The sequence below is a fragment of the Anastrepha obliqua genome, chromosome 5 (genome assembly GCF_027943255.1).
Source record: "Anastrepha obliqua isolate idAnaObli1 chromosome 5, idAnaObli1_1.0, whole genome shotgun sequence".
In the NCBI taxonomy this organism is placed as follows: domain Eukaryota; kingdom Metazoa; phylum Arthropoda; class Insecta; order Diptera; family Tephritidae; genus Anastrepha; species Anastrepha obliqua.
Genome location: NC_072896.1, coordinates 112,713,086 through 112,733,190, shown reverse-complemented (window position 1 = coordinate 112,733,190; position 20,105 = coordinate 112,713,086). Strand labels below are relative to the sequence as shown.

Sequence of the window (20,105 nt, the reverse complement as noted above, 5' to 3'; positions counted from 1 at the left end):
AAAATTTATTTTGAAATAAGTGTCGTTTCTAATTAGCTGTCAACAGCTGTAGGTGTTGCTATTGCTCTATATCCCGCTAGGGATTCAAGGAAACAATGATGATGATGATGATCACAGAAATGTGTCAAAGGATAACTTTTAAGCCAGTGCGAGTAGTTAGTTATCTGCACTGATGGCTTAAGGCTTAATGAAAGGAGCGCCTGTGGCATCCACTCAGAATCGCTGCAGTTGAACCTATGCCCTGTAGGTCCCTCCATTTCCAGGAGGAGGGGTTCGGCCAAACACCGAACAGAAGTGTATGCTCCAATTATTTATTTTTTTTACATCAGTTCAGAACACATATAAAATCTAAAAAGTTTTCTCTAGTAGTCAAAAAAAATTCCTTTCCTGCAAATAGTAACTAGTTTCAAATCAGTTCCAAACTGCACGCTAACATCGCCACTTTTTTGTCACAGTGGTAAAAAACAGTTCGCCGTTTACATACATACTACTGTGGGCAAAAAGTAAGGTGAATTTGGTTGTTAAATGAAAAATCTTTATTTATTCTTGTCAATCAATTTCATCACCTTCAAAATAATTCCCTCTCGATGAAATACCCTTATGCCTACAATTTTTCCAATCCCCGAAACATGCCAAATAGTCCATCTCCGGTATAGCCATCAGCACCTTCTTCGATTCAGCTTTTATCTCTTCAATCGACTCGAAACGCGTTCCCCGGAGTGGTCTCTTGAGTTTTGGGAATAGCCAGAAGTCACACGGAGCCAAATCAGGCGAATACGGTGGTTGCGGACCGATATGCGTTGAATTTTTGGCGAAATGGTCACGAAGAACGAGTGCAGTGTGAGACGGTGCATTATTGTGATGCAAAAACCAAGAGTTTTTGGCCCATAATTCTGGTCTTTTTAGACGAATTGCTACACGTAAACGAAGCATAACGCTCAAATAATATTCCTTATTAACAGTTTGGCCAGGTGGAAGGAATTCATAGTCCACCACACCATGAACATCGAAAAAAACTGTCATTATGACCTTTATTTTCGAACGACTTTGACGTGCTCTTTTCGGTCTGGCCTCGCCTGTAGCACGATATTCGCTTGATTGGTCGGTTGTTTCAGGGTCGTAAGCATAAATCCAAGTCTCATCTCCCGTAATGATGCATTTGAGCTTGTCCTGATAGTCTGAAAGCATTGTTTCACACACATCAACGCGACGACTTTTTTCCAAGAAATTGAGAGTTTTCGGTACCAAACGAGATTTGACTTTTCGTAGTCCCAAATGGTCTTTAAAAATGGTTTTCACAGATCCTTCTGATATTCCGATAATATCAGTAAGGTCTTTAACAGTCAACCGACGATTTTTGAGCATTAACTTCTTCAGTTTATTGACGTCTTGGTCATCTGTTGACGTCGATGGTCGTCCGGAGCGCTCCAAGTCATCAACACGTTCTCGACCCTCTTTGAAGTCTTTGTACCACTTATAAACATTTTTCTGCGACATGGTCGAATCACCAAACGCCTTCTGCAACATGCTAAACGTTTCCGCAGCCGAAATTTCATTCCGCAAACAAAAGTTGAGGACACTTCTCTGCTCAATCAAATAAGACATTGTAAAAATCGAAAAATGCACTCTTGGTCGTTTGGTAAACACAAGCGTAAATATAATATATTACTGATAATGACATTCACATGAAAGTTGGCCCAGATGTTATTAGCAGTGCTGCCAACTCATGAAAAAAATAACTAGAGCGAAATTTTAATCTCGCGAAGTTTGACAAATAAATTCACCTTACTTTTTGCCCACAGTAGTACATACGTAGAATTCTCTAATTATCTCTTGCTGCACGTCAGCACTCCTAGATTTCGCTACAGTGCACTGCAGTGGTTGAAAATGGTATCCGCCTATTCGCTTTCGATCAACTTTTACGTTTAATTATTAGGCTACACACCCTACAACCCCTCCTCCTCTAGCTCCTCAAAGCAGTGAGAACACAACTTTTTGTTTTTGATTTTTTTTATTGATTTACATTTATTTTGTTCCTTTTTTGTATACTTTTATCTTTAAATTTAATATTACTTTCAGATTAATTAAAAAAGTAACAGTAAACATAAGCTCTGCCATAATGAGAGTGTCTGTCTATGTGTATGGTTGCTCCTCGGCTGCGTTGGCTCTCCATTTTATTTCCCATACTCCTTCTCGTGTGTGCTTGTGTTCGTGTGCTTAAAAAACTACATACAATTTAAACGGCTATTTCAATCAACTCTCACTCGTTTACTATATACTACAGATGGATTGTTCGTAGAAATTCTTTTATGCCTTTGCGACATTAGTATTTTTCTTTGTTTTTGTTTTTTTTTTTGTTTTGGTTAATTTTTACAAATTGCATGTGGTTTTTCCTCAACACTTTATTCTTGTTAATTTAAAGTCATTATTTGTATAAAAGCAAAAATTAAATACAATATAGGCTAGACTGACTTTCGTACACCGTTTCGAAAAACAAGACGCAGTACATTTCCGATTTCTCGCTTTTAACATACATACATAACTAACAACAACATCGTCATCGGTGTGAGCTTATGCTAGTGTTTGTTTTTTTTTCTTTTACATTGGTTTGTTGTTTGTTTTTGGTTTTTTTATATTTAGCTTTAAGAGATTTTTTGCCTAAGTGCATATTTCTCCCGTCGTTCGAATTATACATGTGTTTTTTTTATTTAAATTAGTTAAACAAAAAAAAGTATTGTAAATAGTTTAAATTAAATTAAACATAACAAATAATTATGAAATATTATTTTAAAATAATTTTTTAAAAACGAAGAATAGAAATGGCATTTAGAATTCGGTGTCTGGAGCAAGGTCGAATCTTGGTGGGAAAGCCAATCCGTCGAGTTGTGGCCGTACGGACATCGCTCGGGGCTGTAGAGTGCGTGAGAGAGGGAGAGGAAGAAAATACATATTTAGTATACAATGTTTTATGTAAAATGTAAAATAATACGTATAAATGTAATCATGAAAATAATCTTAAGTGCCCTAAATGGTGTGTTGGCTGGTAAGTAGGAGGCTCAAACAAACTAGACAACACTATTGAGAATGCAAGGAGGGCAAACAATTTTCTGGGATTATTTAGGGTGCACATATGTATGTATGTATATATTGCAATACTTTTCAAATATTGGAAATGGTGCATCAGATAATAGAATAATTGTTTTAATAATCCAAAAATTGCATGACACCAATTTCCTTCGAGAATATGATGAAAGTGATTGTGAATAATAATTCTAGTGCATTATTTTTCTCATTTGCTTATTGTATATTAGGTATATACTGATGACATCGTGCAGTGAGTGCAGCAGTGCAAACATGCTTGTGCGAGTTCAACAAACATCAGGTGGGCACAATGAGTGAGAGTACTGATTCCACTTTATATGTATGTGTATGTATGACAAAGGGGCATGACTGTGCCGTTTCTCCTATAGAGTACGGTTCATTGCTTGATTTCGTGTTTTGGTAGGAACAACTATGTAAAGCTCTCATATTGCATACTATTCACTTACAAATGTAATGAGAAGTAATTATTGGTCCAGCGCATTCTGGCGGCCACCCTTTGACGCTGTCGGCTACAGTTTACACATACATATATAATAAAAAAGTAGAGTTTTTAAGATTTTTTGTTGTTTTTTTAAATATTTTTTCAGCTTTTTGTGATTTTTTGTTAAATAAGTATCGAGGTATCGATGTCTGATTCAACTACACTTTTCTATCATGTTTTGTGATGATGAAAAATAAATTGAATGTTGCATGGCGTATTGGTTTTTTGTTGTTTCTTTTTTTTTATAAATTATTTTAAACTTTCTTTTAATGGCTGCTTATGAACTACAATTCTCTTTGCATTTGTTTCTCATGTGTTGTGGTCTGATGGCACCACCACTCTACTGTTGGACCTTTTGGTTGTGCCGTATTTAATTCTAATCGAGCGCGCATGAATCGAGAGGGAGAATAATAATAATAATAATAACAAAAATAAATCAATACATAAGTTCGCAAAATAAATATTTTTGTTTACAAAGCAAAAAATAAAAAAATTTAAATAAATTTCGAAAAGGAAAAATGTCACTCTACTTACCGCTGGGCTGGCACCACGTCCAACTGAACCGGCACGTCCCTTGGCGCGGAATTTGCTGATAGCCTGTTCGGCCAAGTCAGCGCGTTCCTCAGCTTCCTCGAGTTCTTGTTGTGCCTTGCGGAATTTGGCCAAGTTGAGGGCAGCGATTTCTTCGGCTTCTTCGATTTGCCTCTTGTAGGTCTTGATCTTCTGTTGCAGTTTGTCGACTAAGTCTTGCATGCGTTCGTGGTTCTTGCGGTCTTCCTCAGACTGGAAGCTCAACTCCTTAATGCGACGTTCAGATTTGCGGAGATTCTTTTGGGCATCGGCATGTCTTCTCTGCTCACCATCCAATTCGTTCTCCAATTCGCGGACACGTTGTTCCAATTTTTGGATAGCCTTCTTGCCACCCTTCAGTGCGTTGGCCTCAGCCTCATCCAAACGGACTTGCAATTCCTTGATTTGTTGTTCCAAGGCCTTGCGGAGTTTCTCTTGGGTTTGTGCGTGATCTTGTTCGGCGCGGAGTTCATCGGCGAGACGGGCAGCATCAACCATAGCCTTCTTGGCCTTCTCTTCGGAGTTCTTGGCTTCGTTCAGCAGCTCATCCAAATCGGAGTGGAGTGTTTGCAGTTCGGATTCCAATTTCCTCTTGGCAGCAGAGATAGAAGCATTTTGGGCGGAGATTTCGTTGAGTTGTTCATGGGCATCGGCCAATTCCTGTTCGGCTTGGCGACGACCGCGATCAGCTTGTTCGAGCAGAGTGCGGGATTCCTCGAGTTCGTTCTGGAGGGCGTTGGCGCGACGCTCGGAGATACCCAATTGTTCGCGGGCATCGTCACGGGCTCTCTGTTCTTCTTCGAGGGCGGTCTGGATATCCTTAAGCTGTTGCTGGTAGCGTTTGATGTTCTTCTGGGCCTCGGCGTTAGCCTAAAATGTGCAATGGATATAAGTATACATTTAATTTTCAATTCTTTTTTGTTGTACTGTACCTTGTTGGCATGATCCAGGGCAATTTCCAGCTCGTTGATATCGGCTTCCAACTTCTTCTTCATGCGCAGGGCCTCAGCCTTACCCTTGGCTTCGGCTTCGAGGGAGGCTTGCATGGAGTCGAGTGCGCGTTGGTGGTTCTTGCGGGTGTTTTCGAATTCTTCTTCTTTCTCTTGGATGCGGCGGTCGATTTCTTGACGTACTTGTGACAATTCCAATTGTGCGCGCAATACCTTGTTCTCTTCCTGTTCCAGGGCAGCTTCGGCTTCCTCGAGGGCAGCTTGGAGTTCATCCTTTTCGGCTTCCAAGCGTTTGCGTGCCTTCTCGATTTCATGGATGTTGCGGCCACCTTCACCGATTTGGTCGAGCAGATCCTTAACTTCATCGGCAAGATTCTTGTTTTCACGACGTACAGCCTCCAATTGTTCCTGGCCTTCTTCGTAGGCACCCTTGAGACGGAACAACTCGGTGGAGTAGTTGCGGCATTCCTTCTGTGAGGCATCCAATTCAGCAGCCAAATCATCAACCTTGAGTTTCCATTCGCCAATGATCTTGTCGAATGCCTTCTGTTTCTTCTCGGCAGCGTTGGCAATAGCGTTGGCACGGTCGACTTCCAATTGCAAGTCCTCGACTTCAGTAGCCAAACGTTGCTTGGTCTTTTCGAGACCAATGCATTTCTGGTTGAGCGATTCGATGGTTTCCTCAGCCTCAGCCAAACGAGCTTGCAACTTCCTCTTGGCTTCTTCCAATTCCTCAGAGCGAGCAACACCATCAGATTCGTACTTGCTGCGCCATACTTGAGCTTCAGCGTTGGCCTTGCTGAGTTGACGTTGCAAATCAGCCTTGCCTTCGGCTTCCTCTTCTACCTGCTCGCGCAGATTGTCTAGGTCGTGTTCCAAGTTGCGGAACTTGCCCAAGAGGGTGGCACGTTCGCGTGATTCTTCGTCGGCCAAACGCTTGGTATCCTCCAATTGGGTAGTCAAGGAGATCTTGATCTTGGACAATTGCGACACCTGCGATTCGGCTTCCTCCAATTGACGCAACAGATCGGAGTTTTCGATCGACAGCTTCTTCTTGGAGGCATCGAAGTCGTTGAGGGTGCGGTTGGTCTCATCCAATTTGCCTTGCACTTCGTTCAAAGTGTGCTGCAATTGCTTGGCGATCTTTTCTTGGGCAGCCTGCGAGAATATAATTCGAATATTAGAATTTGTTTCAAGCAAGTTTTGTATTGTTTTTCGAAAAGTGTAAGGCGATTTTGTGTGTTTTGTACAGTTAGTAGTGGCGCTTGAATATCTGTCTTACTTTACAAAAGGAGAGTTAGAGCTTTAAGGCTTAGGTTTAAGGCATATCTACAAAACTAATTTTATACTGCTTTCAGCGATCGATGTTGCTTTAGAGACAAGATCGTATACACAGTCTGATTTCTTTCAAATTCGCAAATTTTCGCGCACAACGGGGAAAGTACGGATGAAGTATCCTTACTTTCTCGTGTACGCTTGCTTTATGCACTCAAGTTGATTTAAGAACAATAATAAAGCAGATCTACAAATAAATATACAATTGACAACTTCAGCGTAATTACAGCAGCAGCAATGCGTACAATAACAACTTTCAAAATATATCTTTATATTTCTGTATACCTTCTCGTTGGAAAGGTGGTCAACACCGGCGCGGAGGTCATTCAATTGAGCGTAGTATTCATTCTTCTCCTTCTCAGCCCTAGATTGTGTGAATAATAGAGTAGATGTGGATATGGTTAGAGTTGTGTTAAAATGTGTAAGGGGAATACAATTCAAGAGATACATTGCATATATAGAGAGAGAAAGAGAGAGAGAGAATTGCTTCCGTTGGAGAGCGTACGCGCGTTTCGCATGAAGAGACCTGTGACAGACTGCCTTCAAAATGCCTAGCTTGTTGCAGGACTTGCTGTGAAGTGCCGCGGAAATTCTTGAAAAAGATGCTTTCATTTTCATTTGAAATTGCATGCGAATATTCTACATATTTATATGTGTCTGTAATATGTGTAATTGTTGTTGGAGGTATTTGTGGGGATAGTGCAGTCTTTAGAGACGTGGATGTTTTCTTTTTTCGTTTTGCTTTTGTTTTGTGCTTTTACGACATATTACCTTATCGCGTGACAGTTGATCGCAGGCGGCGCGAGTTTGATTCAACTCATTATGGACGGTCTGGCGATCATGTTCGGCCCTGTATTGCATTACAAGAAATTGAAAATTATTAACGGCAATCAAGTGATTTCACAAACGAATACAACAATAACAACGACTTCCAACAACACATTTTTAGCCAACGCTCCACATCACATTCGATGCACATACGACGAAATGGCGCATATGTAAACGTCCCCTAGAAACAAGTATCTCGAAAATTTCATAAAATCACGCATACTTACTTAGCCTTCAACTTGTTGAGCTGATCAACTTGTTCGGCCATCTCAGCAACGGCATCGTTGTGCTTCTTGCGCAAGTTGGCCAAAGTGGATTCGTGCTGAATGTTGGCTTCCTCCAAGTCGCGGCGCAATTTGCTGAGTTCGGCTTCACGTTTCTTGTTGAGTTCGATTTGAGCAGAGGTGGCACCACCGGCTTCCTCAAGACGCTCACCCAATTCCTCCAATTCGCGGGCCAAATCAGCGCGTTGCTTCTCAGCCTTGGCGCGTGCTTGACGTTCAGCCTCAACTTCCTCTTCCAATTCTTCGATGCGGGCTTGCAATTCCTTGATTTGACGTTGGTGTTTGCCAACACCGACCTGTTCGTCTTCCAATTTGGCGGTGATCGATGACAATTCCTTGTCCTTGCGTTGGATGGTCTGTTCCAATTCCTTCTTGTTGCGTTCCAAGTCGGAGACAGCTTCCTGGGTGAGTTTCAAATCACCCTCAACCTTGCGCTTGGCCTTTTCAACATCACCACGCAATTTCTTCTCGCGCTCCAATGAGTCCTCCAATTCATCGAGGGTCTGTTCGAGCTTAGCCTTAACCTTGTTCAAGTGATTGATCTTGTCCTCGGCAGCTTGGAGCTCCTCACCAGTCTTCTGGTTGGTCTCACCCTGCATCTTCTTCTCCTTGTTCAACTTGTTGATGAGTTCATCTTGGTGGGCGATCTCATCGTTCAAGTTGCGGATTTGGTGATCCTTGGTAGCCTTGTCTTGTTCGGCCTTCTGGACGCTCAATTCAAGATCCTCAATATCCTTCTTCAGGCCAGAGATTTCTTGGTCAGCCTTCTTCTTCTGTTGGAACAATTGGTTGCGGGCATCTTCCTCTTGACTCAGGCGATCTTGGATATCCTATTAAGCGTAGAAATGAACGAGCGTAGGAATGTAATTATAATGTGAACACACAACTGTAAATATGTATGCATGTGTGTATGATGTGTATGTATGTGTGCATATGCACTATGATTATGATTTGATTGGATACACTCAAATATCGCGCGATCGTTTAACGATCACTCGACTCTTAAGCTGCTATTTTTAGTGCCACGCACAAAAGCACTCTTTTGAATAGTTGTGTTGAATCAAAAATCGAAATTGCTTCTAAAAATAACGCACACGCCGTACGTGAAAGATTTAATAAATTTCTTCGTGTTTGTTTTTATTTTTTTTTTGTGTTTGCTGCCTGTTTGCCTGCTCGTTGTGTTGCAGCTGTGATCTATTGCGGCAAGTGCAAATCCACCACACAAATACCAGAGTAGTGATTAATTTGCAATGCCTGTGACTGTTGATGTTATTGATTTGCGATTTGCGATTTGCGATTTGCATTGGTTTATGATGCTCGCTGGCCGCACTTAATGAGCCGCTATTGCATGTGGACCGCAAAAATGCAAGAATTTGAGAATCGAGGATCGCCAAGTTTTGTACAATAGAATGGCAATCAACGATCGGTAGGAAGGTGGAATTTTTATGTTTGCATAGTTGATTTTAATTAACATCGCTGTGAGTCTGTGAGCCATCGCATGTGTGTGTGAGAGGACGTATATAATACATACACGCGAATTAGCTCTGGCCAGGTAAGCGAATTTTACACTCGTAGAATGAGCCAAAAGTTAAACGAGGCGGAATAATGAGATTATTGCTAATTAGTGATACAAATAGAAGTTTTTCTGTTTTTTGTAGTTTGGAGGCACAAGCAGTGCTGGTTCTTTTCTGAGGTTTTCTAATAGTCATCTTCATATTGAATGCTATAGCCTACTAGTTTTTCGAAAAAATTGCCATATTTGGAGTAAAATATTTTGGTGAACAATTTAGTGATGGGCGACTGTAAGGAGCCGCGTGAACTGAAAATAGATACTTCGTAAATCTTTGTGATGATTATTTTTCCTAAATACCTTAGCCTTTTTTATGTTTTCCCAATGATTTTATTTTACCATGGGTCTAATGCAGTGGGATTGAGTGGCATAATTTTTTATATTTTAATAAAAAAATTATACTTTGTTACATTTTATATATTTTATATATTTTATGTATTTAATTTTTAATATTTTATATATTTTTTTTGTATATTTCATTAATTAATTTAATTTTTCATATATTTTTTATATTTCTTCGAGGCTTGCATTAGTATCAAAAAATCATCTGTTATAGTTTTGAAAGTATCTTTAAATGTTCACCTCCTACTTTGCTCCTGTTTAATGTTGCTTAGGTCGAGTTGCTTTTTTAATTTGTGGTATGGCATAAATACTGTTCCACAAATAGATAATTCATCTCCAAACAAATGGACGAACTCAAAATCTCAATTAAAATTCCTGAGTGATGAGCGAGCGCTCACAGGATTTTCCCGTTTACTTGAGTGACATAAAAGTCAGTGATGATAAAATTCAGCGAAATCCTTAAAAGATCAACGAACACTTTGGAAAAATCGTACGTGCTTCGCATTTTTTTCGATTTAACTTTTCACATGTGAATAATAAAATTAAATTTAAGGCATAAATTTGGTTATGGCACTTTTTTAAGCACACACATCTTCTATATTTTTCTAATGGCTTTTCTTACACAGTTCGAAATTTGACCAGATATCCTTTGAAATCACAAATTTGCTGCGTGCCTAACGGTTCGACGATACTATTTGTAATTATTATGATTTTTCTGATTTTTATAGTTTTATGGTTTTATGATTTTCATGATTTTTATAATTTTTATGATTTTCATGATTTTCATGATTTTTATGATTTCATTGTTTTTTGCCTAAAAATTTCTACTTACGCGCAATTGGTTCTCGAGGTCGTTCTTCTGGGCAGTCAACTTAGCGTTCCTCTCCTGGAAGTCTTGCAATTGACCCTTCTCGCCGGACAGCGAGTCCAAAAGGGCAGTCTTTTCAGCCAACAACTTGGCGTTGAGTGCTTCCAATTCCTTGCGTACCTTCACTTCAGCGGCATGCAATTCCTCAGCCTTCTTGGCCTTCTCCTCTAGACGCTGTAATTCGTTAGAATCAAAAGGAACAGATGGGGTTTTAATATCGGTGGAAAAATTATTCGGGTTGTCTTGTGGTGCGGCGGCAGCAGACGAAGTGTTGATGCTGGTGTTGGTGTCTACCTCGTCGTTCGGTGCAGGCGTGGCGATAGTTTCAGGTGTGGCAACTGCTGTGTCATTTTCGATGGTTGCAGCTTCTGCTGGTGCGGACTCAGACGCTGGTGGCGCTGATTGCTCAGCAGCATCCGTGGCAGTGGCGGTGGCAGGAGCAGCGGCAGCCTTTTTCGATTTCTTTACCTTTTTTTCATCTGCCATATTAGATGTGGTTTGGCACTTAAATTGGGGTTTTCTACTATGTTGCTAAACTATTTTATGCTGCAAGGATATTTGCTAGGCTACGTTTAACGTTGATGGTGTAAAAAGTTACAAGTTGACGCTGATTTAGTAGCAAATATTTTTGAGCGAAATGCTTATTCGCAAAGGCGTGCGTTTAGCTTTTAATTAGCTTTCACCTTTGCTGGCTTAAATGAGCTTTCACTGGCGTTTGCGCTTTCGTTTGTCTCAAAAGAGTCGTTTAATGACAATTGATTTTGTTTTTTATTGCAAAATAATTTTTTTTATTTTTTAAATTAATTCGTATTTAAATACTGTTGGTTGTTGTTTTTTTCCTTATATCTTAACTGTTTACCATAAATTCCAAAAACGCTTTGGATTCGATTTGGTTTCGTTGCGGTCAGCGAGTGAACTGAACTGCGCGACGACGCGTTTAGACAACTAGGTCCGACTAGCTACTGGTCAACAGCTGGAATGATGATGAGTGCAGCAGCAATGAGCAATTCGGTGCAGCTCAAAGAAGAAATTATTTCAATTCAATTTCAATTTCAACCATCTACAAGAATGTGTACGTGTATGAGTAATGATTGCCCTGTGTATATGAGCGTATCAGAGTATGCGTGTGTGGGGTAAATAAATTTAGCAACGCCCCGAATATGATCGAATCGAAGATTCTGCGAACGATGTATTCAACGCATTAATAAATCTCATATTTATGCGCCTCGCCGAAAAGGGTGGTAGTCATACATTTTTTTCCGTAACCAACAACGAACGAAAGAGGCTGCGCGGAGGCCCATTCTTGTATGGCGATCAATGATATGGCACAGGTGTTGTGCCACAAATTCCGCGAGCCGGGCATATTTAGCATTTTGGGAAGTATTTAGGTGTGTGGCCATGGCTGTTGTTGTTATTGCAGCCTAATACTGCTGTGGTGGCTAGTTGTTGGCGGCGTGAGTAAGATGGCTAAACTCCGCAGTCGGCTGCGCATCCGCTCGCTTGCTCATGCCAATATGAATAGGACAAATTATTTTGATGGGGTTTCAATTAGAAATATTAATAAGTATTCGTAGGTAGAAGAAGGAAAATTCAATGGCTGGCGATTTTTATTTTCATACATATATGAAAAATGTATAAGTATTCATATTTCATTATTCATTCAGACGGCGGCGACGAGTTGAATGTTGTCGGCGCTACAGCTGCCTCAGCTGTTGATTGAGTTGCGCGCTTAGGTGGCATGTCATTTACATGCCGCTAAGTATATTCACACATACATATGCACATATATATACATATATATTTCTTGGTATACATGTATAAGTGCATATTTGTGTATGCAGCAATTTTTTACGATGAGCCATGACAGCCGGATTGAAACGGAGCAACTACTCCAAGCAGCAACGAGCAGCAGCGCCAATTGCAAACACTCAGGGGCATATACATTCATATGTATGAGTACTTGTAGGTAGAGGACATCAAATTGATACATATGCACACCTATGTAGATATTTGTATCGCTATTTGTTAACACCACTCAACTATTACTCAATTTTTTTTCGATTTTTGCAGCTGCCAACAAAGCGCAGGGGAGGAAAATAAATTGAGGAGAAACAAATTGAGGAGAAAATAATTGATACTATAAAATGGCTTCACGTCAAACGAGCAAAGTCATATCAAAGAGCCAGTGAAAAATACGAAACAAAAAAATGCCGTTATAAAGTGGTTTTGTGCAAAAATTCGCAGTTGTTTAAAATGTATTCAATGTGCTGGACATATGTGCCAATGAATTGATTGACTTCGACATTTGGCTCCACTGTTGTATGCAGAGCCTACTCCATTTCGCATTTGCAGAGCTTTTATAGGTGGAGCAAAAATTGTTGACCAAAGGAATTTGAAAAACAAACGGATGTATTTGTATATAGTTATTTATGGACATATTCAATTGGCGAAAGCGGTATGCGGGGGTGTGCATAGTTTTGATCAGCCCAAAAGAATTATAAGCAGACAATTATTCATAGCTATTCAGCGAGCATGGACACTAAATTCTTGAGGCATATGAGTAGTATAGCAGAGTGTGGCGCATGTATGTATGAATGTACATATTTACAGCTTTCACATATTCCTACTGAAGAGGAGAAAGGTTCTTTAAAACAAAAAGATTCGGCCTCGCAAAAAAATGCCAACAAAAATATTAAAAATTCGAAATGTAGAGAAAATTAAGGAAACATGATAAAAAATTGTCAATATAAATGAGAGGCTAAAAGGTGCTAGCAAGAATATTGAAAATAAAAAATATGGAGAAAATTAAAGAAAATTATTTTTATTTGAAGAAAAAAGTATTTCATTCATGAAAAGAGTACTTTTTGTAATTTCTTTGGAAAAAATTTTAAAAAATTGTAATAAAAAAATTTATTAACAGAAATATGAACTAATAAAAGTATTGAAAATTAAAAATGGGAAGAAAATTAAGGGGAAAAGTTTGATTTATGAATAGCGCACTTTTTTAATTTCATTAGAGGAAAATATTAGAAAAAAAATTTCTAGAAAAAAATTGTTAACAAAAAGCTAATAAGCTTATTGAAAATAAAAACTGTAAAGAAAATTAAAAATGGGGGGAAATTTAAGGAATATTGTTTTATTTATGAATAGGGCTCTTTTTTCTAATTTTATTAGAGAATAAAAATTAAAAAAAAAAACGCAATTATAAAAAAGTAATGAATATTTTGAAAATAAAAAATGTGGAGAAAATTAAAGCAAAATATTTTATATGGGAATAGGGACTGAAAAATGTTTAGAAAATTAAAGAAACATTTGTAATTATATTATATATACTTGAATAGGGTACATTCCACATTTTTTAGAAAACACTAAACAAAATTTATAAAAAAAATATTAACAATTAAGAAAAATGTATTTTATTCATGAGTGGTTACTTTTTGTAATTAAATTTTTTTTTTAATTTTATAAAAAAAATATTTAGGAAAATATTTTAAAGAAATTTAAACTTTGCTTAATTAAAATTTCTAACGAAATTTGCTGGTAAAAATTTATTACATTTTAGTTTCTGAAGAAAAATAAATTCAAATACTTTGAAGAATATGAACGCAAGTTTTGAATGAAATTAAAAAAAATTATCAATAATTTCTTTGAAGCATAAAAACCCAAGCTTAGGATGGAGGTAAAAAAAATTATTATTAATTTTTTTTCAAGTGTAAGGCAAAAATTTAGAATTAAATTTAAAAAAATAATAATAATAATTTCTTTGAAGACTAAGTACAAAAGTTTTGAACTAAATTTAAAAAAATTATTATAAAAATTTGTATATTGACTTTTTAGGTGGGATAAATTTTGCGCAAGTTTTCCGAAATAAAATCAAAGTAAGACCAATTTGACTACTTTCCAAAATAGGAAAAAATTTAGTGAAACAAAAAACCGTAGTGAAAATTAAAAATAGATATATTTTGTTTTTCTGCGATAGATAAAAGTTTTCATCCGCTTTAGGTAAGAAACAGCTTTCGGAAGTGTTTTCTTAAAAACCTATTAAATTATCAAAAGTTCATTTATCAAAAAATCACTTTTTCAGTCAAAAAGTATATGTATGTACGTATGTATGTACACATGAAGCATTTTCTTTTCCAGCTCATACATACAAATGTGATCACTTTCAGCTGTGCAAGCAGTAGGGCAAGCAAATTGCTTCGCTTATACTTAATTTGAAAATCAAATTTTTTACGACTCGCATGTGCAAGTGTTTTAACTTCCAGGAAAGAAAAATCACGCACAAATATTTCTGTTAAGTAAACAATTATCGCAAGAGAATTTTCCATCTCTTGCACACGCATATGCACAGCTGTGTGAGTCATCGCCCAGATAAGAGTTTGCGCATTTCTTAAATGGTCATAAATAGCGCGTAGCGGCAAGAGTTAAGAAAAAAAAAAGAAATAAAATGATTTACAAAGCCAAAATCTGCTTGTTGGCATAAGCGATATTTGCTACATCCTTTGTAGATTTGTATTTTTAGTTTCACTTGTACGCACCTCAATCGAAATTATGCAATTAATTCAATAATCAAATCCATTTCATTTGATACGCTCATATGCCGTTACAGCTCATCGATTAGCTGATCGTTAAAGTGTTGCTGCATGTGCGACACACACACAGACACAAACACACGTCTTCTTGCTAATTTGCATGTTTGGCACATTAAGAGCCAAAAGCCAACAGTCGATAGCCAAGATGAACAGAATGCCATTGCAAGTACGACAATGATCAGCGTTTGTGTGCGCACGGGGGCGTATGATTAACGTCAATCAGATTGAAAATCATATTCGCACACAGCATCAACAACCCCTAACATTCAATCATTCACGTTAAGCGCTTCGTGACAATTTGCCTGCGTGTAGTTCTTGCTGCATCTATTTATTTGATGTTCGATAGATAATCTTATGTGACAGCAGAAAAATTGCAATAATTGCAATATTGAAAAATTGAACGCCATTGGCTTCCACCTGCACATATACACACATACATACATACATATGTGTGTATGCATGTACAAGTATGCGCTAATTAAGTGAACACACTTGCCAACATTGTCAGAAATGTGAGCCAAAAGGCCAACAAGCAATGTGCAAAAGAATTAAATTAAAAAAAAAAAAAATGATTATGAATTTTATTGTTGTTGTTTTTTTGCTTTCTGAAAAGGAAGTTGTCAAGTCAAGTGTGTACGCGTTCAAGTGCTATATTTAAATATTGGCGTATTTATTTTAGATTTTTTTTTCAATTTGCGCTTTTTTCATTGCACTCGAATGCATAGGGCACTACCAGCGAAGAAGTGATGCATTCGAGCAGGTGCAATGACAGCAGCGTGAAATATTTTTTTATTCCTATTTTGAGCCTCACAACAAACTGAATTTTGTGGCAAAGTAGATTAGCGAATTTTTCAACAGCAGGCAATGTTGTGTAGTGCACATCTAATTATATGTACACTCGTAGTATACACATACACATACATACGCATGTGTTCCTTCCAACTACCTCAGCTTGCACCATCGTTCACAGTTGAAGTCAACACCAACACGCGCATGGTTCGCCTGCCTCAACCGCTGCGGCACCGCAAGTAACTGAAATGAAATAAAAATTCCATTTTTTTCTTTTTTCCTGCAATACTTACAGCAATCTCATCCTCAACGCGTGAAACGTTGAGCAAAGGCTTGATCTTCTGCCACAATTTGTACCATGGCCAGGTGCGGAGTTGCAAGTATTTGCGCAAGTTGCGTTGCACAACTTTGAGGGCAATACGTTGTTCTTGCAATTTCTTGAAGTTCCTACGGGCCAAGTAACCACGAGCCCAACCTTGCATCCAGGACATGATCTTGCCGAGACGCTCATCACGGAACTCTTCCATCTGACCCAGGACACCAGCGCGGAAGAACACCTATTGTTTTTGCAAATTTGTTTTTTTTTTGGGGAGGGGGTGGAGTAGGAATTTTGAGTGCGCGGAGAGAAGAGAATTGAAAGAAAATTATGGTTAATACGAAACTTGCCACTTGCTGTGGTATGCCACATTTAGAGCGGATGACCTAGAGTGAGCTGAGTGAGTGGCGACGGGCGTTTGGGGGTATTTTTAAAAGTTATTTTTGCGGAGTAAAATTACAAAAATTATTTAATGCAAGTTGAATTAATGTATTTAAAACAATTTTTGAGATATTTTAATTTTTTAGCAAAATTTTTATATGCATTTAAGCATAAATTTGACGCAACTCTTGCAAATACTTAGTAAATTCTTTAGGAAAATATCAAAAAAAAGAAATTTTAATTATTTTCAAATTTTTACTTTCATTTTTAGGAAAATTAAAAAAATTTCTGTATAAAAACTTGTTTTTTTTTTTTAATTTTTTTATATGCTTTTAAGCATAAATTTGACGCTATTCTTGCAAATATTTAATAAATTCCCTAGAAAAATATTTGAAAAATAAAATTTAATTTTTACCAAATTTTTACTTTTAATTTTCGGAAAATTAAAAATTATTTCTGTACAAAAATATTTTTTTAATAAAATTTGTATATGCATTTAATCTGTTCTTGCAAATATTTTGTAACTTCCTTAGAAAAATATTAAAAAATTATATTCTAACATTTTTACCTTAAAATACGAAAAATTAAAAATTATTTCTGTACCAAAAATTATATTTTTCGCCATTATTTCGTCTCGCCATTTTCTTTCAGCTCACCATCGGTCTACTATTTTTAAAAAGCGTTTCAACACAAAATACGTTCATATTTTACAAACATATAAATGAATTTTTAAAATGAATATATTTATAGCTCGGATATTAGTTGAGAATGAAAGTAACTGCATACAAAACACGGGAATGAAACGGAGAAAAAACGAGTGATTTTTAAAGCATTTTTTCATGGAGAAAAATTATGATTAATATGCGAATATATATCGATGAACATACATATATAAGTAAGAAAGGAAAATGTAAGTGAACACGTGAATATGTGAGTGTGAATATATTGAGGTGAAAATATGATCTTAGTTGAATTCGCCGTGGATGCTGCTGGACGTGGTGATGACGAAGTGATGTTAAATGGTTAATGTTAAATGGAAAATGTTAAGTTTGATTTTGAGACATTTATGTTAATACATAGTTTATTTTTCTATGGCCAATTTAGTAAGTAAAGTACTGACAAATTTCACATATTATTTTTATAATTAATGTTTTTTTTTATTCACCAAACAGTTTCACAAAATTGATTAGTGTTTAGATATTTCGCTTTTTTGGACAGTTGTTTTGACAAATTTGTACATTTGAACAAGACACGTTTTGCTTGGAAGTTTTATTAATCTTTGTTTGCGATTGCTTTAGTTTTTATTTTCTGTTTTGAAGTTTTGAATAAGGTACCTTGGTGTTACCCAATCGAAATTGGTCTTCTGGCAAATCAATATAATTAATAATAATCTCTGTGGCCTTCTTATCTTTCGGAATACCGACCAAAAGTTTCGGGCACATGATCTTGTAGCTATATGATACGAATTTATTTGTATATGTGGGTGTGTGTGTGAACGTGCAATTTTGGTGTGCGGTAGATAAATGTTGCGATGGTTGTTTGGTTCGGTGGCGGTGGGATATTGTTGTTTTTTGGTTGATGATTTTGGTGTATGAGTAAATAACGGAGTTTAGAGAAAAATATTTAAATTTAATAACTGTTTTGATGGCCAAAATGTATTTTCTATTTATTAACTTATGTGCTAAGAGCTAAATAAGTTAAAGAGCTAAACAATTTTATTTGACCAAAAAAAAAAAAAAAAAAAAATTATAAAAAAAATTTAAATTTTATTTAAAAAAGCTAAAAGTTTTTGAAAAAATAAAAATATGGAGCACACGTGCTGTAGTTATTATTTTCTGCATATGATTTTTTTAAATAAAATTTTTCTAAACTAAAATTAATTAAACTAAATTAATTTCTAAAAACCTGTGTTGAATTGTAAATTATTTTACAAATTGTACGTTTATTCGACCATATGTTTTAGAAAAAAGGTTTGAAAAAATATGTTTTAAGGTTTAAAGAAATATGTTTTCTATATCTGACCAAAAAATTTACATATTTTTGTAATTAATTTTAGCAATTTATTAAACTATGCTAAAAAACTGCCTATCATTATTGGAAAAAATTAAAAAAAAAATCGGCTTATCGAAATTATAATTATTAAAAAATGTTTTGAAAACTAACTGAAATCCCTGTAGTAAAATATATACACACATATATGTACATATATAATATACTTTTTATGACATGAATTCACCTCCAGCTGTGCTTTCATGAGATGCACAATGTTTTGTGGGAAATGAGTTGTTTGTAATGACTTTGAAACTCACATTGTAAATGGCGAAATGGGTAAATGGGTTCTCTTACTTATATATACGAGTATGCACGTATGTATTGGTATGCATATGAACCTATGTAAACGATTTATGAGACGAGCATTGAATCATTTTTCTCATGCTATACAACGCGTATCAAAGAACTTAAAACAAAGGGCATGCTTGATTGTGGCTCATAATAATGTGGAACTAATAATAATACCGTTGAAAATAATAACAATGCTAATGAGATCTACGAACATGCTGCACATGGGTAGGTATGTATATAATCTTTCTATGTGTGGTGGATATACTGGATGGGTATGCAGATGCATGCTTCATTCGCAGGGTGTATGTGCGACAACTTTCAAAAGTGTCTCTTAGGTATGTGTAGATGCATGTCCAAATATTTATGTAGGTATGCATGAGGAGCTCCCAGCTTTGGAGTCCATTTGCATTTTGCGGATTCGTGTGGGGTGTGTGTGGGTGATGTGGATAAATTTAAGCTACTGCATGTAAAAGGGCGTATATAGGTGTATGTGTATGTGTGGATATATGTACATAGGTGTTTTGGATGTGTACTAGAGGAGACTAAAATAATAATATTAATGTATACTTAAGCGGTTTTTGTGTGGCACTTTGAATTAGTTTCTTTTTGGAATTTTTTTTATAGTGAAAACGAATTAGATCCGTGCCTTAGTGTTACCCAGACGGTACTGATCTTCATCCAATTCAGTGGATTCGATCAGAATCTTAGTGGCTTTTTTGGGATCTTCAACGCCTTTGATTCCTCTTGGGTTAAGAATTTGGTAGCTGTTGGTGTAGTGAAGGTTGCACATAGTTTTGTTTTTATTTTTAATTTTTTGGTGTTTTGATATGATAAAATAAAAATGTGTATATGTTTAGAAAATGTTTTAGTAAAAATGTATAAACTTAATACATAAAAACTACATACATACGTACAATAAAAAATGTAGACATAATAATTAAAAAGGATGTGAAAGGGATTCAAAAAAAAAATATTCAAAAATTTTTATTACATAAAAATTGCATCCAAAGGCTGGGGAACTCATTCAGCATACAGTGGACGGAAAAAAATGTATAGGGTAGCATAACACGCAAATGTAATGCAATTTTTGTTTTTTTTGGTGCGCATATATTTATGTATGTATGCAAGTACATGCGAAATCTTGATTTTATGTTCTCGATGAGCGGAGAAACTCACTCGCAATTTCAAAACCACGAGCTCATTTCACATTCCTTGGGATCGTTTGCGATTTGCTTGCAATGAGTGATGGTTCGAGTGTGTGTGCGTGTGTGCAAGCTACCAGCGTCGTTCATAGACGTTTTCTAGGCTACACAATACACAATCGATAACATTGGTATGGTATGTTTTACTGAAT

At 36.5% G+C, this 20,105-nt stretch overlaps 1 protein-coding gene across 25 annotated transcripts in view; it reads right to left on the bottom strand.

Annotated features, from left to right (window-relative positions):
• Positions 1 to 2,582: 2,582 nt before the first annotated feature.
• The window catches only part of LOC129247025 (myosin heavy chain, muscle), a 43,940-nt gene continuing 26,417 nt past the window's right edge, over positions 2,583 to 20,105 (bottom strand). For 7 of the 25 annotated variants that reach the window (XM_054885876.1, XM_054885874.1, XM_054885871.1 and 4 more), the window contains exons 11-18: positions 17,743 to 17,860; positions 16,005 to 16,268; positions 10,295 to 10,504; positions 7,494 to 8,380; positions 6,724 to 6,802; positions 5,086 to 6,261; positions 4,118 to 5,023; positions 2,583 to 2,910 (exon numbers count right to left, since the gene is read on the bottom strand). In XM_054885876.1, coding sequence (XP_054741851.1) covers positions 2,827 to 2,910; positions 4,118 to 5,023; positions 5,086 to 6,261; positions 6,724 to 6,802; positions 7,494 to 8,380; positions 10,295 to 10,504; positions 16,005 to 16,268; positions 17,743 to 17,860 — 3,724 coding nt within the window. In that variant the 3' untranslated portion in view covers positions 2,583 to 2,826. Of the gene's footprint in view, positions 2,911 to 3,548; positions 3,960 to 4,117; positions 5,024 to 5,085; positions 6,262 to 6,723; positions 6,803 to 7,209; positions 7,289 to 7,493; positions 8,381 to 10,294; positions 10,505 to 16,004; positions 16,269 to 17,742; positions 17,861 to 19,397; positions 19,516 to 20,105 lie in introns of all 25 variants that reach the window. The other 18 variants (XM_054885878.1, XM_054885881.1, XM_054885879.1 and 15 more) reach the window with 5 other exon arrangements.